This window comes from Leopardus geoffroyi, chromosome B3 (assembly GCF_018350155.1).
Source record: "Leopardus geoffroyi isolate Oge1 chromosome B3, O.geoffroyi_Oge1_pat1.0, whole genome shotgun sequence".
Taxonomy (NCBI): Eukaryota; Metazoa; Chordata; class Mammalia; order Carnivora; family Felidae; genus Leopardus; species Leopardus geoffroyi.
This window is the reverse complement of record NC_059337.1, coordinates 135,919,141-135,935,974: the sequence shown is the minus strand read 5'-3', so window position 1 is coordinate 135,935,974 and position 16,834 is coordinate 135,919,141. Positions and strand designations below refer to the sequence as shown.

At 46.4% G+C, this 16,834-nt stretch overlaps 1 protein-coding gene across 1 annotated transcript in view; it reads left to right on the top strand.

The window, feature by feature from the left end:
• The first annotated feature begins 317 nt into the window (after positions 1–317).
• Positions 318–16,834, top strand: part of LGMN (legumain) — a 35,399-nt gene continuing 18,882 nt past the window's right edge. Inside the window, exons 1-2 of the mRNA XM_045448286.1 lie at positions 318–444; positions 10,331–10,496. Of these exons, the coding sequence (XP_045304242.1) occupies positions 10,359–10,496 (138 nt within the window). The 5' untranslated portion in view covers positions 318–444; positions 10,331–10,358. The remainder of the gene's footprint in view (positions 445–10,330; positions 10,497–16,834) is intronic.

Genomic DNA, 16,834 nt, shown 5'->3' with positions numbered 1-16,834 from the left:
GTGCGACGAGTTTGGAAGCCACTGGGTTAAAGTGCTCCGCCCGCTGGTTTTGATCCTTTGGTGGACACTTCTGGAATTACTGCATCACCAGGAGGTCCCGCGCACCCCGGGACCCCCCAAGCCGACTTCGTTGCTAACCCTGTTCCCCAGGCTTAGCGAGACCCTGGCTTAGAAGCCCCGGCCGGTGCATGCTGGGACTTGTAGTCCCTTTGGTTTGCCGGCCCCGCCTCGCCCCGCCTTCCATTGGCTTTCTCAGACGCCCACCCCGAAGTTCCACCAATCACCGCAGCGCGGCTGGCCATTAAAGTCTGGAGCTGGCCGTTGCTCCGCAATCACTGCAGGGCGGACATCACGAGGTGGCTCGTCTGAGGCTGCGCGCCGCGAGGAGTTCCCACGGTCCTGCCGCCCGCCGCTGCCGCCGCCTCCGCGGGAGGTCTGCTGCAGGTAATTACAAGCCCCATCCGGGGACCCGGGCTAGGCCGCACGTCCCGGGCCAGGGTTGCTTCTCTGCCGCGGCTCTGGGTCTCACGGCCGCGATTTTCAATTTCCCCGACCCTTTTTGAGTAATCCTTTTCTCACCCCGGGGAAGAGGATTTCGGGAAGCGGTGAATCCCAAGGGAAATGCTGCGACCTCTCAGCCCGCCCTCCCGGAGGGTGGTCGTGGGCTGATGGGGGCCCTCTGTTGCGCGAGTTCTGGCTGGAAGCCCAGGCTCTTCTTCCCAGGCGCAGGGAGAAGCGGGCGCGCGGAGAGAGTATTTTGCTCTGCTCCCACAGGCAGGGCTGCCGGGCAGGGTCTGGGGCTTGGTTCCGACCTTCAGGATCTAGGAGCAGTTCAGCTTCTTGGTGCCTTTTTTTTTTTTTTTTTTAATGTTTATTTTTTGAGAGAGAGAGCGAGCGCGCACGAGCGGGGGAGGGGCCGGGAGAGAGGGAGACGCAGGATCCCCAGCAGGCTCCGGGCTCTGAGCTGTCAGCACCCAGCCGGAGGGCGGCTGGAACTCACCAACGGTGAGATCGTGACATGAGCCGAAGTCGGACACTGAACCGACTGGGCCACCCAGGCGCCCCAGCTTCTTGGTGTTTTTAATGCGGAGGGTTGCATCCATTTCCACCCACTTAATTACCACAACAGAAATACCCAAACGTATAAAAACATCCCTTCCCAGAAGTTAGAGGCGCCCTAGTTCCCAGAGGCTTGAGCTGGTGGGACTCACAGGATGATTCACTTCAAGCAAGAAAGTGAAAGCTTGGTTTGGTCCCCTGCCCCTAACTATCAGAGGTGAGGTTGTGCCGACATGGGTCATTCCAGGCCAAGAATTGTAGGATCTGGGAGTTGGAAAAAGGAACTTTTACCACGTGCTTCGTTTTATAGATGCAAATAAATGCCTGAGGTTTGAGACTTGCACTGTGTACGTGGTGAGTGGCGTAGCTCAGCTCTTTTACTGTAGGGTCCCATTAGTTAGCAAACGTTTATTGAGCCTTACTAAGCTCTTTGAGCAGGGGGCATTTGTAAAGGGGAGAGGCAGCCTCTGGAGAACCAGTCCGGTGTTAAAAGGGTTTGCCCAGGGGCAGCCCATTGGCAAATCTAGCCCAAATCTAGATTTGTGGGAAGAGGCAGAACTTAGTTTGAGGGATGCACAAGAGCTAGTGTGATGGAGAAGAACGTTTCACCTGGAAAACAGTGGGTGAAGGCATAGAGCAAGGATTTGGGACTCGAATCTTGAAACCTGGTTGGAACAAGGGATTTCATGTGGGTGGTGGATTTCATGAGCTGTTTCATGAGAAGATAGCGGTATATCTTGCAAGGCGTCCTGTGCTGCTGTAAGAGGTTTAGATCTTGTCCTGGAAGCTTGGGAAGCTGAATTCAGTAAGTGTGCACGTTAGGTAGTCTGTAGTGTGGAAAAACATTGGAGAGAGGTCACAGCAGGGGGCACAGGCAGTAATTCCCAGGAGAATTGGTGAGGCTTTTTGAAAAACAGTTGCAGTTGGGAAGGAGAAGAAAAGAGAAAAAGTTCTGAACTGTTAAGGAGGTGAAATACACCATACCCAATATTGTTCAGTAAAAGTATATTGAAGTGAATGCTGTTTCTTGAGTTTTCCAACCTATACACTATCTTGAGAAGAACCACCCAACACTTCTTTTTTTAACTGCAGAAGTTGCTTTGTAGACCATAATTCACATCCCAGTTAATGATGGGGAAATTGTCACGTGTATCAAAGATGTTGAAATCTGAAAGGTTAAGCCGATGATCACACTTAAATTTTCTTGTAATCCAGAAAATGCAAATTAAACCTATAATTAGATCACTTTATGTCCATCAGATTAGGAATTATAAAGTTCAGTGCAGTTAAGAAATGATAGGTATTTAGAAAAAAAAGAAATGATAGGTATTTGAGGGAAAGATTCACTACTGATAGAAGTGTATCTTAGAACAGTATAGCTACTAGCGAAATGATAAGTATACCTGAAGACCTAGTGGTTCCACTTCTAGAAAGTAGCCTAAAGAAATACACATTTGTATGCAAGGAGAGGAGTATTAGGATGTTTGTTGCAACTTTGTTTATAGTGATAATGTTTTGAAACTGCCTAAAAGTCCTTTAGAAGGGAATGTTTATAAAGCGCACATATGTGTTTTTAAAGGTATAATAAAGTGAATGAAAAGAAATGCTAACTTACGATTGTGGTTATCTTGTGGTGTGGGAAGAATAGAACAGGATATGGAAACAAATTTCATCTGTAACATTTTATTGGTTTTATGGGGAAAGACTCTTCACAGATTCGCAAAATATTAACAGTTCATGGGCTTAATGATAAGTTAACAGTTGTTTTACATTATACTTTGTACATTTCTGTAATTTAATGTTTACCCTTCAGTTTCTTTTTTTACAGTTTATTTATTTGAGAGAGAGAAAGAGAAAGAGAGAGAGCAAGCAAGGGAGGGGGAAGACAGAAAGAGAGAATCCCAAGCAGCCTCCCCACTGCCAGTGCAGAACGCAATGAGGGGCTTGAACTCATGAACCGAAAGATCATGACCTGAGCCGAAACTAAGAGTCAGACACTTAACTGAATGAACCAGCCAGGTGTCCCTACCCTTCAATTTCTTGAAGTATAAATTAACAAAATTTAAGTTAAGAATTAACATCGAACTGTAAAGGTCTTTCAGTCATTTTGGTAAAATTCTACAAACTAAACTGATATCAGGTTTCAAAAATAGTAATTTTGGTAAAAGGAATTCAAGTGTCAGATAGCCGTGAAAATAAAAATTTGGATAAACTTAACCATTGGGCAAATTTTACTTTGCTAAATTCCGAAATTATTCTAACCGTTAGGAGATTTTAAAAGTGTTTATCGACTGTCCATTTTGAAATGTGTTTCAATTGCTCAGACTTTTTGTAATGTTAAAAAATAATTTTTAAAAAGGTAAAGTCGTCACTCTATAGATACAAGGGTGAACAAGTAGTAAAGATTACATTTAACTTACTTGAGGAAACTTAGTGCGGTGGTTACAACCAGTTCAAAGGCGACTCCATGGTATGGATATATTTGTAGATCAGAAATAATGAAATAAATATGCAAATGGCAGGCAAAACTGGCTTCTTTCTACAACCAGAAATCATCTGAACCTCAGCTTGATAGAATTCATTTGTATATCTTTAGATAAGAATTGTTTGGGGTGCCTGGGTGGCTCAGTTAAGGGGCTGACTTTGGCTCAGGTCGTGATCTCACGGCTCATGAGTTGGAGCCCTGCATCAGGCTCTGTACTAACAGCTCAGAGCCTGGATCCTGCTTCAGATTCTGTGTCTTCCTCTCTCTCTGCTCTGCCCCTTCCCCTCTTGTGCTCTGTCTCTCTCTCTCTCAAAAATAAACATTAAAAAAAAGAATTGTTTGCATTGCTGTTAATCCAGTTTACAGAGATGTGAAGAAAAAGTTCCATAGAGTCAGAATTAGGTAACCTTGAAGGACGTACTCTAATCTAGAATCCAGTTTGCCATGGACTCAGAAATTTTCCTTATAGGAAAAATATTGATTACCCTGAATAAGGTACAGTTTTCAATTGAGATTTAAGATACGATCCAGTTGGATTTGTTTTAATCTCACTCTTCAGACAGGAAGTTTAAAGGTTTGAGAGCTGAATCTGCCCTAAATAATTTAGTTCTACTATCATTGTACAGATAGACAATTCCCTAGAGACGGAAGCTTCTCCTGTGAGTTAGTAGCTGTGTGTCCTATGTTAGAACTTGGCACTACACGCTTGTTAAAAACAGCAAGACAGGTTTTATTCCAGCAGTTTTATTAGGGACAGGTGCTTGAGTGTAGATCTGAGCTCAACTCAGAATACAGCAAGGATAGCTAGGATTTATAGGTGGACGGGGTCAGTGGACGGAAGATTACTAAGTGGAACTTGATTAGATATCAAAGGGGGGCTTTGATTCTTGCTAAACTGAGCTCACCAGGCCAAGACCTAGTGAGAAGGGGGCTCAGAGGGACTTGACTCCAGTTCGGTCAAGGATGGGTCCTTATCATCTCTCCCTGTGTCTTGCATACTGTCAGTCAGGGTCCACTAATGTTGATCTTATTGTAAGCCCCAGGAGAGTAGAGAGCAGGATCAAAGACCTTCAGGATCCGAAGGTTCTTTTCAGATGTCCTTGACTAGCTAGCTGCTTTGCTTGGCTTTGATGGTTCCCTGTTTCTAAAGAGTCAGTAGCAAATTGGGGACTGGCATTGAGGTCACACCCAGTGGTGGTTAAGGTGTGGGCTTTGGTGTCAGACATTGGTTTGAACTTGACTGTGCTACTTAGGGTAGTCCTGTGATTGGGGCCTCATTACTTGTATTGCTGGTGACAGTTTATCTAGAATGGGCACTCTGTCCCACACCTAGCAAATGAATGGAACCTTACTTGCTAGTATGCTTCAAGTCAAGTGGAGTCCTTTGATGGAATTACTGACCTTGTGTAACCCTGTAGCCTGAGAGAGACGACGCAGGGCTAGTGGGAACAGCAAAGGACTTGTCATTGGAGGCGGGTAAAATTCATTCGTAAAGGTTTGACCGATGGTCTTGGCTTTGTGTGGTTCAGGTTCTCCTTTGGTAGGTTCTTTTAAGAGAAGAGCTCCTTGTACAGATGGCCCACAAGTGCCTTAAAATAGTAAGGTGGTGAGGAGCACCGGGGACGACCTGCTGGTGGAGGGGTTGGGCCCTGGGTAGGGGGTGCTGTGCACCCACCTGTGCTTACCCGGTTTTGCAGACATCCACATAAACAGCTCTTTTTTTTGTGACGAGCAAGGTGACGCAGCGAAAAAAGCAGTCTCTGGACCAGATCTGTGTGTCAGCCCCAGGCTTGCCGCTTACCAGTGCATTTGTCTCCCTGTCCGGCCTCGCTTTTCTCAGCTCTGAATAGAGCGATGAGACTGGCTCACAGGCTTTCGCGAGGATTGGGTGGAGTGAACATGGCACGGCTCATTGCAGAAACCCGCAAGCATCCTACTCTGCCGCCCTGTGCAGCATATGAACACGTGTCTCTGTAGGGGAGACCTTCTCTCCTCTGGTAGGGGTAACACGCGTCTGTGTCATTTTCTCCCCACAGATGGTTAGCAGACTAAACACATCCCCACTACAGTCCCCTTGGAGATCTTTCCACGGTTTGAAAACAGGTTAAAACAGTGCCCCATCGCAAGCGTGTGCCGTGGCTGATTTAACTCGACAGCCCTCCGTAGAGGACACATTTTGCCATTAGAATGGGTGGGCTTCCTCACTTCCTTAAAGTCTTTCCCTTTTGACGAGATCGGGTGCGTTTAGGGTGGTATGGCCGTAGACAAGTCTTTCCCTTTTGAAAAATAATGCCTCCCACTTCTACTGGACTCTGCCTCCTGCCTTATATTTGCTCCTGATGGTCATCCCCCCTGACAACGTGTGGATTTCAGTCGTGTGTCTTCCCACTAGAATGTCAGCTCAGTGAAGGATTCTGTCATTTGGTTCGCTGTTCTGTGCTGTGTTTGTTGGATGGATGGGTGGGTGGGTCGGACTGTAAAAATAGCCATCATGGGGGTGCCTGGGCAGCTCAGTCACTTAAGTGTCTGACTCTTGGTATCGGCTCAGGTCATCATCTCATGGTTCATGAGTTCAAGCCCTGCATTGGGCCCCGTGCTGGCAGTGTGGAGCCTGCTTGGGATTCTCTCTCTCTCTCTCTCTCTCTCTCTCTCTCTCTGCCCCTCCCCAACTCACTTTCTATCTCTTTCTCAAAATAAATAAATAAACTAAAAAAATATAGCCATCCTGAAGAGCTAGTTCAGCAGGGATCATTTACTTTGCCTTCGTGAACTTTTCTCTTTGACAGAACAAGAATCACAGGCATGTCGCGAGATTATTTGTGACTTTTGCCTGATGCTTGGACTTTGTCAAGAGTATTGCTGATCAGGAAATGGCCGGGTGAGGCCGGCTGCTTTGAGACGTGTTCTTGCTGAGGGCAGTGGAAAGCTTATGTTACTCATCTTCATTCTAGACCCCAATATGTTTCCCCAAATGGTATTAACACGTGTTTTTTTAAGTGACACTTTCCATCAGTGTCATACTGTGAGGCCTTTAACTTGCCATTCTGTTCAAGGAACCGTACTGCGTGTTTATAAGAAACAGCAACAACAAAAAATCGCAGACAGGAACCGTTGCCAAATGTTAGCTATGAAAATGTCACTTGCATATTAATAAAGCACTTTTCCCCACTGAGGGGTAGCATGCTAGTGTATTAGTAGAAGAGTGACAAATGAATTTGAATTTGTAAAAATAACCTGGCGGTGCTTTTTCGGTGCCTGCTGTGTTGTTTGCCAATATAGGCAGTTAAGCTGGTGGTGTCCCTTCTAGGGTTCACAGTCAGGCCAACTTCTTGATTCTGCGTGTTTTTTGTTTTGTTTTGTTTTTTTTTTTTAATGTATTTTGAGAGAGAGAGAGGGAGGGGCTGAGAGGGAGCGAGAGAGAGAACCCCAAGCAGGCTCCATGCTGTCCTCGTAGTGCCCGACACAGGGCCTCCATCTCACAAACCGTGAGATCGTGGCCTGAGCCAAGATCAAGAGTCGGATGCTTAACCTACTGAGCCACCCAGGCGTCCCTTTACATATTCTTTTTGTCCCTAAACGTGAAGGGAAAAAGTCACATGGCAGGGCCTCCAGAGGAATGAGCCTCCTTGTGATTAAGTCACGCAAACCAAACTTGGAAGAGACTGGTGTGCCCACCAGAGAGCCCGCTGAATGACTGCCGATGGAAGATGATAAGAACCGGCCGCTGTGCCCGTCACGTCATGTGGGCTGGCTGGGAGTATATTCTCGCTCCCTGGGGCGGGTCAGAGAGACCTGGCCCTGGTTTTATTGGAACATCACCACGCCCACTGGTTCATGTATGGTTTCTGGCTGTGCGCACAGGACAGCGACAGAGCCGGACAGTTTTGAGGGAGATGGTGCGATCTGCAAGGTAAAATAGTTCTGTCCAGCTTTTTAGAGAAGAAAGGTGCCAGCTGCTGCCCCGGGGGAAGGCTTCCCAGGGAGGCTTAACTGCAGTGAGGAGGCCGCCTGGCAAGCTTAGGGTCAAAGAGCTCCTGGGGGGTCATCTCCGTCGTCACTGTCACCTCTGCCGTTACCTCCCAGCCCTATGGCGAGCCCCCATCAGGTCCAGAGGACTTGGGAAAGTGTCCTCATGTGCACATTAATACATTAATAGGCCAGCTGGTTTGGGTACCAGGATGGCCGCCTGGGCAGTCTACTGCCCTCATCTGTTCTCTGACTTCATCTGTCATATACCATACTTAAAAACAGACCAACTATGGCATCTGGGTGGCTCGGTCAGTTGAACATCCGACTCTTGATTTCAGCTCAGGTCATGATCCCAGGGTCGTGGGATTGAGCCCTACATTAGGCTCTACAGTGAGCATGGAACCTGCTTGAGATTCTCTCTCCCTCCCTCTCCCTCTCTCTCTCTCTCCCTCCCCCCGCCGTCCCCCTCCTCTGCTCCTGCCCTCTCTCACTCTAAAACAAGCACAAACAAAAAGCATGGCCATTTCTGAATAAGCTTAAACACAAATCTGGGGCACCTTATCGTGGTTCCCCGTTCATCTGTGGAAGACCTTGTGTGGTGCTAAAGAAATGTGGATCTAGCACCAACTCAGGTTACAAGTTAAGAATTGAGTTCCTGGAGGGGCTATCACCTTGGAGGGGGTGGCGGGGAAAGAGTAGCCTCAGGTCATGAGACTTTGGGCCAGAGGTGAACTAGAGCCCGCCAAGGTTAATGAAGAACGCTGTTGCATCAAAATATAGTCCTAGACATCACCTGTAGCTCATTAGAAATGCAGAGGCTCAGGTCCAGCCCAGGCCTCCTGAATCCGAATTTGCATCCTAACAAGATCTCCAGAGGATGTGGGTCATGGTCAGGTTGGAGAAGCACTGGACTAAGACACTGTTAGGTTTTTAAACTTTTATTGGATTCAGGGCTTCCTGTTTCCTCACTTTTGGGGGGAAAATCTACTCAATCCATTTTTGAATTTTAGCAGTGTTAGGTACAGAATGCTAAGGATGGTTTCTTAGGCTTTTAGGTGGTTCATCCCTTAGCTGGCAGCATGCTCACCAAGGATAGAGGCTTTGTCCCGTCCTGCTGCGTTCAGAGCATCCAGCATGTTTTTTGCCAGAGTGGGTGTCCAGGAGACTCTGGCCAACTGGGTGAATGAATGAATGAATAAGTGAATGAGTGCGTGAGCCCTATTTAACAAATGGCATAAGTGTCAGAGGTCAGCTTTGCAGACTGTTCTCCCGAATCCCTAATCTCAGAGACTGGTTTTCCTCTTCTCTCAGTGTGACAGGCTTGGTATCTGTCACAGGAAGGCTGTTATTTTAGAATAACATTCAGGACGCAGGACAGTGTCTGATCTGAGTAAGGCAAAGTGGCCGGGACTCGGCCTGGGTACTGCCTCTTATGCGTTAAAACTCTAAAGTTTTGGCCGTGCAGTATAAAATTGGGCATGTACTTCATTAAGAATAAAGTCTCAGGGCACCTGGGTGGCTCAGTTGGTTAAGTGTCCGACTTCAGCTCAGGTCGTGATCTCACAGTTCATGAGTTCGAGCCCCGCATTGGGCTCTGTGCTGGCAGCTCAGAGCCTGGAGCCTGCTTCAGATTCTGTGTCTCCCCTTCTCTCTGCTCCTCTCATGCTCATGCTCTATCTCTGTCTCTCAATAATAAGTAAACGTTAAAAATTAAAAAAAAAAAAAAAAAAAAAAGAATAAAGTCTCAATGTAGAACTGTGTGGCAGAAAGCCTGAACCAGGAATTCAGAAGGCATGGGTTCTGGTCTCTGGCCAGAGCTGGCTGACTGGATATTGGACAAGTCGCTTCTCTTGCTTTAATCTCCCCTTCCTATAACAAGGAATAAAATATTTGCTCTGCCTGCTTTACTGAATTCGTGTATGGTTGTAAATATTGTACAAAGGCATTGAGCTGAGCTGCCAATGTTTGACTATAGCTTATCCAGGTAACTCACTCAAACTTATAAATTGCCCCTCAGTGTTTGAATTTTTACGAACTTTATTGCATAATAATATCTGTTAATTGTAGTAAAAAGAGAGCTAGGAGGAAATCATCCTGAATTCTACCTGCCGCCAATCACTATCTACTGTTAAATTTCTATGTCTGCCCTCCACATTTTTCTATGCACACATTACATATGTATTCTTTCCTTGCAAACATTTCATACAGTGTGGTAGACATTCTTCTATTACAGTGAGTTTTGTTGTTGGTGGTGGTGAGTTTTATCTGCTGTATTCCAAGTTGTGATAAAAACTTTTTAAGTTTTCTTAATGTTTATTTATTTTTGAGAGAGAGAGAGAGAGAGAGAGAGAGAGAGACAGAGCGAGAGCAGGGGAAGAGCAGAGAGAGAGGGAGACACAGAATCCGAAGCAGGCTCCAGGCTCTGAGCTGTCAGCACAGAGCCCGACACGGGGCTCGAACTCATGAACCGCGAGATCATGACCTGAGCTGAAGTCAAATGCCTAACCCGACTGAGCCACCCAGGCGCCCATGACAAAAACTTTTTAAAGAGTTTTCACAGTATTCTTTGGTTTATACCCATAACTTCAACCTGTAGTGAGGGAGATATGAGTAGACCTTTTTCCCCTTAGGGAAAGGGGCCACAGAGCTAAAGATAAAATTCTGCTCAGTCATCATTTTTGTCCTTAGCCTGTTCTATCTGATGACTAACTGGTCTTATCTTTTTGACTCATTTGCTGTGATATTTCCTCAGGGGCCAACAATATTCTGTTTTTGTCATTCCTTTTTTGCTTGACTCTCTGCTTTTTTCTCCCCAGGTTCCTGCCGTTGAACTGTGAGGCACAGAATGATTTGGGAAGGAGCTGTGTTGCTCAGCGTGGTCCTGGGAATCGGTGCTGTTCCCATGGATGATCCCGAGGACGGGGGCAAGCACTGGGTGGTGATTGTCGCAGGTTCAAATGGCTGGTATAATTATAGGCACCAGGTAAGACCATGACTAATGCTTTTCTTTATGACCCTGGTATTCTGTAAACAATCCTGTACATTGTCAATAGAACAGACTTTTTAAAAAGTCATTCACACTCCCAAAGGCTGGCTAAAGGGTGTGTGTTGGCAACGATGTGGCGAAATGGGGGGCTCGTAAAATGGTGCAGCCATTTTGGATCACTGGCAGTTCCCCAAAAGGTGAGACATTGAGTCACCACATGACACAGCAGTTCCATTCCTAGGTATGCATCCGGAGAAATGAACACATATGTCCACACAGATGCTTGTACATGAATGTTCATGGCAGTATTGTTCATGCTGGTGAAAAAGTGGGAACAGTCCAAATGTCCATCAACTGGCGAGTGGATAAACAAATGTGGTACGTCCATACGAGGGATATTATTTGGCCACAAAAAGGAATGAAGTACTGAAGCAGGCTTCAGCGTGGATGAACCGTGAAAACATGCTGAGTGAAAGAAGCCAGTCACAAAGGACCACATAGGATCCCACTGATATGAAAGGCCAGCATAGGGAAGTCTGTAGAGATGGAAAGTTGATCGGTGGTTGCCAAGGTCTGGGTGGAGGGGGGAATGGGGAGTGACTCTGGGGTAATAAGAATGTTCTGGAATGAGAGAGGGTGATGGTTACACAACTTTGTGGATATCCTGGATACCACTGGGTTGTATATTTTGTTGTTTTTTGTTTTTTTAATGTTTATTTATTTTTGAGAGGGAGAGATAGAACATGACCAGGGGAGGGGCAGAGAGAGAGGGAGACACAGAATCCGAAGCAGCCTCCAGGCTCTGAACTGTGAGCACAGAGCCCAACCGCGGGGCTTGAACCGGTGAACCCGGAGATCATGACCTGAGCCCAAGTCAGGTGCTTAACTGACTGTGGCTCACCATGGGTCGTATACTTTATAAAGCTGACTTTTATGTGAATTAGAGTTCGGTAAAGTTGTTGCTTAAACCATCAGTTAATCTGTCAATTCTCAGAAACAGGATGCAGGTTGTGCTGGCTTCTTGTCTAAGAGAGCTTCCACACGTGAACTCATCTCACCCCGTCGTCGTGGAGCAAGGCACAGTAGGCCCAGTTCTTGTTTCCTCTTTGTGAACGAGAGGACTGAGGCATAGAAAGTCAGTCCTCCACCCAGTGAGGCACTGATGGCAGGTGGTTGAGCCTGGATCAAACCTGGGCTGACTAGCTCTGAACAGCGCTGTCTAGTAGGAGGGCCACGTGTGTTGTGGTAAAATTTCTAGTAGCCACATTTTTTTTTTAACGTTTATTTTTGAGAGAGAGAGAGCATGTGCATGCTGGAGGGCTAGAGAGACAGGGGGACAGAGGCTCGGACACGGGCCCTACACAGACAGCAGAGAGCCGATGTGGGGCTCGAACTCACGAACCGTGAGATCATGACCTGAGCCGAAATCAGATGCTTAACCAACTGAGCCACCCGAGTGCCCCAACCACATTTTTGAGAAATAAAAAGAAACAGATGAAAGTAACTTTGCTACATCTTATTTATCCCAATATATGCAAACTATCATTTCACTGTAATCAATATAAAAAGTTAATGATGAGATATTTTACCTTTTTTTTTTTTTTTTTTACGCTATATCATCAAAATCTGGTATGCATTTACATTCACGATCTATGGAGTTTGGACGGGCCGTACTTGAAGTGTTCGGTTGCCCCGGGAGTTGCTGTACGGGACAGCACAGGCCTGGAGTCTGTGCATCCACGGCCTGGGCAGTGCTGCTCGCGCGTTACCCTCTGGGGCTGTTTTCATATCTGTTAGGCAGGGCGTTGGTTTAGAAGACCTCCCTACCAGCTCCGGAACGTGATGATTATTGAATGACCTGTTTCGTGAATGTTTTTGTGTGTTTGCCGAACAAGAAATTTGGCTTGACTGAAACGTTGTCATGGCAAGATGATCCCTTTTAACATCTTAGTACTTAACCACAGACCTGACCTATTTACGGAGGAGCAACCTGAGTACATGGCTGATCCGTCTCTCAATTTTCTCCTCCCTCTCCCAGGCAGGAGAAAGATAAGGTGTTAAATACAGGTCACCGATGGTGACCTTTTTTTTTTTTTTTAGTTTATTTATTTTGAGGGAGAGAGAGAGTGCGCGCACACACATGTGGGGAAGGGACAGAGAGAGAGAGGGAGAGAGAATCCCAGGCTCGAACTCATGCACCTTGAGATCATGACCAGAGCCGAAGTCAGACACTTAACTGACTGAGCCACCCAGGCGCCCCTTAAATGTTACTTATTTAATTTTGAGAGAGAGAAAGACAGAGACAGAAGGAGAGGGAAATCAGAGGGAATCCCAAGCAGGCTGCATGCTATGGAGCCTGATGAGGGCCTTGAACTCCTGAACCATGAGATCATAACCTGAATCAAAATCAAGAGTCAGATGTTTAAAACCGACGGAGCCACCCAAGCACCCCTTGCCACGCTGGTTTTTGTACAACCCACTTAGAAAGAATATTATTGGTTAAACATTATTAAGTATAGGGATCCAATGACCCTTTCCTCTGAGAAAACCCTTTCTGCTTTTTGTTGTTGTTGTTGTTGAAGGGTGCTAGTTTCCCCTGGTAAAATAATATCGAAACAGAATGAAGGGAAGCACTCACTTCCCAAAAGAAAGAGTGAAAAACACTCATCCTTGAGTAAAGAGGACAGAGGCCGAGCGGAGGAAACGCGAGCGCTGAGTCATCGCTGAACTCAGCACTTAGCACTACTGGCCTGGTTCTGTCCTCAGCCGCTGCCAACATTGGCCTTCTTGGCTTTGGAGACTAATCATTAAAAGAGCATTTGAAAGAACTTTCCTCCTAGAACCTACACAGACTTTTCAACCTATATTTTGACGGAGGTTTACCTTCTTGGATTGACACAGCGCTGGTTCCCGCAAATTCCTTTTGTTGCGGAAGGACGGGGACACCAGGCACAATTTAAATCACTGCTGAGTGCTTTGCTGTGTGCGTGATGATGGTTATTTAAATCATGTTTTGTCTTGACAAACTGGGTTTCTCTGGTTTCCATTTTGGGGTGGGATTACTGGATGGCCTCGAGGGGGTTGGTCTGAGGCGAGGTGGGTAGAAGGTCTGCATCTGGTGCCCTCAGCTGGTTGTGGGGGAGGGGGGGGAGGTAAGGCCTCGCCAGGGCAAGTGCCTGCAGTGTCCGGGCAGAGGAGAGAGGGAGAGGTCCGGAAGTGCAAACAGCACTCGGGGACAGGCTTGTCAAGGGGAATGGAATGGGCCGCTACAGGAGGAACTGGGGTTGGAGGAGGGTTTCTTTCAGGACAGGTCTGAGCATGTGGAGGAGGAAGACCTCAGGTGGAACCGTGGGGGCGGCTGTTGAAATAGATTGCTGGCGAAGTTCACGGCCCCCTGGGGACTTTGGGGGTGACAGGAATTGAGGAGAGGCACATGTGACCAGGTGTCACTCAAAGGATGGGGGTTGGGAGGGTTTGAGGCCATTGCTGGCAGTGGGGCTCCAAGGTTTGCCATGTGTTGGCAGACGCCCCCCCCACTCCGCTGGTCTGGTCTGGAGTTGGGTGGCGGTGGAGAGAAAGGGGACCGCCACCTCCTCCTGGAAGCTTTAAGAGCATCTGTTCCGGGAGCTGGGAGGCAGATAGGCAGGTTTCAGCTGAGGCAGAGAGGGAGAAGGAGAAGCCTAGAACTCACTCTTCTTGTTGGAACTGGGAGAAAGACGTGTGATAGAGGGCCAAGCGACAGAGTCATCACGTTTCTAAAAGACCACCTTTAGGGGCACCTGGGTAGCTCAGTTGGTTAAGCATCGACTTCGGCTCAGATCATGATTTCGCGGTTTGTGAGTTCGAGCCCCACATCGGGCTCGGTGCTGACAGCTCAGAGATTGGAGCCTGCTTCAGATTCTGTGTCTCCTCTCTCTGCCCTTCCCCTGCTCATGCTCTGGCTCTCAAAAATAAATAAACATTAAAAAGTTAAAAAAAAAAAGACCAGTTTTCATTTTAAAGATTTTAAAAAATGTTTTTATTACTTTTGAGAGAGAGAGCAAGCTCCACACTGTCAGCACAGAGCCCGACACAGGGCTCAAACCCACGAGCCATAAGATCATGACCTGAGCCGAAATCAGTTGGATGCTTAACTGACTGAGCCATGCAGGAGCACTTGATTTTATAGATTTTTTAAAAAATGGGTGCGATCACCACTTTTTAAAACAGCTCTATTGAGGCATACCTTTACATGTCCTACAGTTCATCTGTTATAATTGTATACTTTCTGTGAGTTTCAGCAAATTTATACAGCCCTGCGAGCATGGCCACAGTCCATTTTTAGGACACTTTCATTATTCTAGAAAGTTCCCTCATGCCGGTTTGCTGTCAGTCCCTGCTCCCATCCCAGCCCCATGCAACCACTGCTCTGTGTCTCTATTTTCTTTTCTTTCTTTTTTTTTTTTTTCAACTTTACCACCCACTCCCCTGCCATCTCATTTTAAACCTCTGATTCTCCTCTGGAAAGTTCGAGTTGGTGGTGGGCTCAGTGAGGCAACTCTGCAAAGTCCCTGACCCAGGGACTGCCTCACCCAGGCAGCACACAGTATGTACCAGGAAGTGATAATATGCATACATCCGGCAATGAGCAGACCAGGAGGCGCCTCTCTCAGATCCTTACCTGGCTCACAAGTGGACCCCTTTACACTGACCATGACCGGAATGTGCCAATTGAGTTTAACCTTTGTTCTAAAGTGGTGGTTCTCATTTGGCTCACAGCCGGCCTGAGGTGGCAGCATCACAGGCAGGCATTGTCAGACAGTGGCTTGCATCAGGGAATCACGGGATGCTTTACAGGCCTGTCGTCAGAACTCCTAACACAAGCTGTGAACCAAGCTGAGTCATGGCAGTGTCTGCTCAGTAGCCCAGAGGGCCTTGCCTTCTTTATAGAATCTTGCTCAATACCGTCGTCACATACTGCTTTGTAGGCTTTTCTGGTTTTCAGGGGAAAATAACATATGGGCCAGATAGTGCAAAGGAAGTAATTCAAGTGGCTTTTAGCACCATTTCTCAAGTATTTGACTTGGTTTAACCCTACTCTTCCTTGTTTTGAGTAGCAGTCAATACTGAGTCTAACAAGGAGCCCCTTTAGGTTAACAAAGTTAGAGGCAACCAAGTACCTTTGGACCTCGGAGAGACCCATGACCTGACTGTGAGACTGCTTCTTGTGGAAGAAGGGCACAAGGCATGGTCGGGGTCAGGAGACCTGTGTTTGGATTGCCGAGTCTGTGCTGAGTCTGTCCCCATTTGCAAAATATGGATGAAAGCATGTGCCTGCCAAGGTGGTGGTGAGGAGTCCAAATAGTGTAGGAGAAGTGCCAAAACAGGACACGCTGAACCTGCCCTTTCTAAAATACATAGCTTTATTGAGGCATGTTGTACACATCACATGTGATTCACCCATTTCAAGTATATAATTCAATGATTTTTTTCAGTAAATTTACCAAGTTGTGCACACATCACCATAAATCAGTTTTAGAACATTTCCATCTACCCAGTTAGATTCCCTCCAGCCCATTTGCAGCCCCAGCCCCCAGCCTCAGGCAACCACTGAAAATATACCTTCTGTCTCTATAAATTTGCCATTTCTGGACGTTTCATATCAGTGGAGCCATTTGACATGTAGTCTTGTTTCTGTTAACATAATGTTTTTGAGATGTATCTGTGTTGTAGCATGTCAGTACTTTGTTCTTTTTTATTGGCAAGGAATATTAAATAGTATGTATAGACCACGTTTTATCTGTCGCCTTACCAGTTGGTGGACATTTGAGTTGTTCCCATTTTTTGCCTATTATGTGCAGTGTTGCTAAGAACGTTGGTCTCTAAATCTTGGCTGGATAAATGTTTTTGTTTCTCTTGGGCAGAAAGAATTGCTCGGTCATGTGGTAACTTTAAGTTCAACCTTTGAGAAACTGTTGAATCACTTTCCAAAATGGCGGCACCATTTTACATTCCCACAAGCAGTGAATGGAGGAGGTTCCTGGTTCCCACATCCTCACCAACACTTGTTATTGTCTGTCTAGCTGTGAATTGGTGTCTTGTGCTTTCAATTTACATTTCCATAGTAATTAATGATATTGAGCATCTTTTTATGTGCTTTTTAGCCATTTGTGTATCTTAGGTGAAATGTTAATTCAAATCCTTTATCCACTTTTGATTGGGTTGTCTTATCAATGTTCTTTGCATATTCTAGATGCAAATTCTCTATCAGATACGTGTTTTGTATATATTTTCTCTTACCCTGTTGCTTATCTTTTCATTTTCTTAATGGTGTCTTTTGAAGCATTCAAGTATTT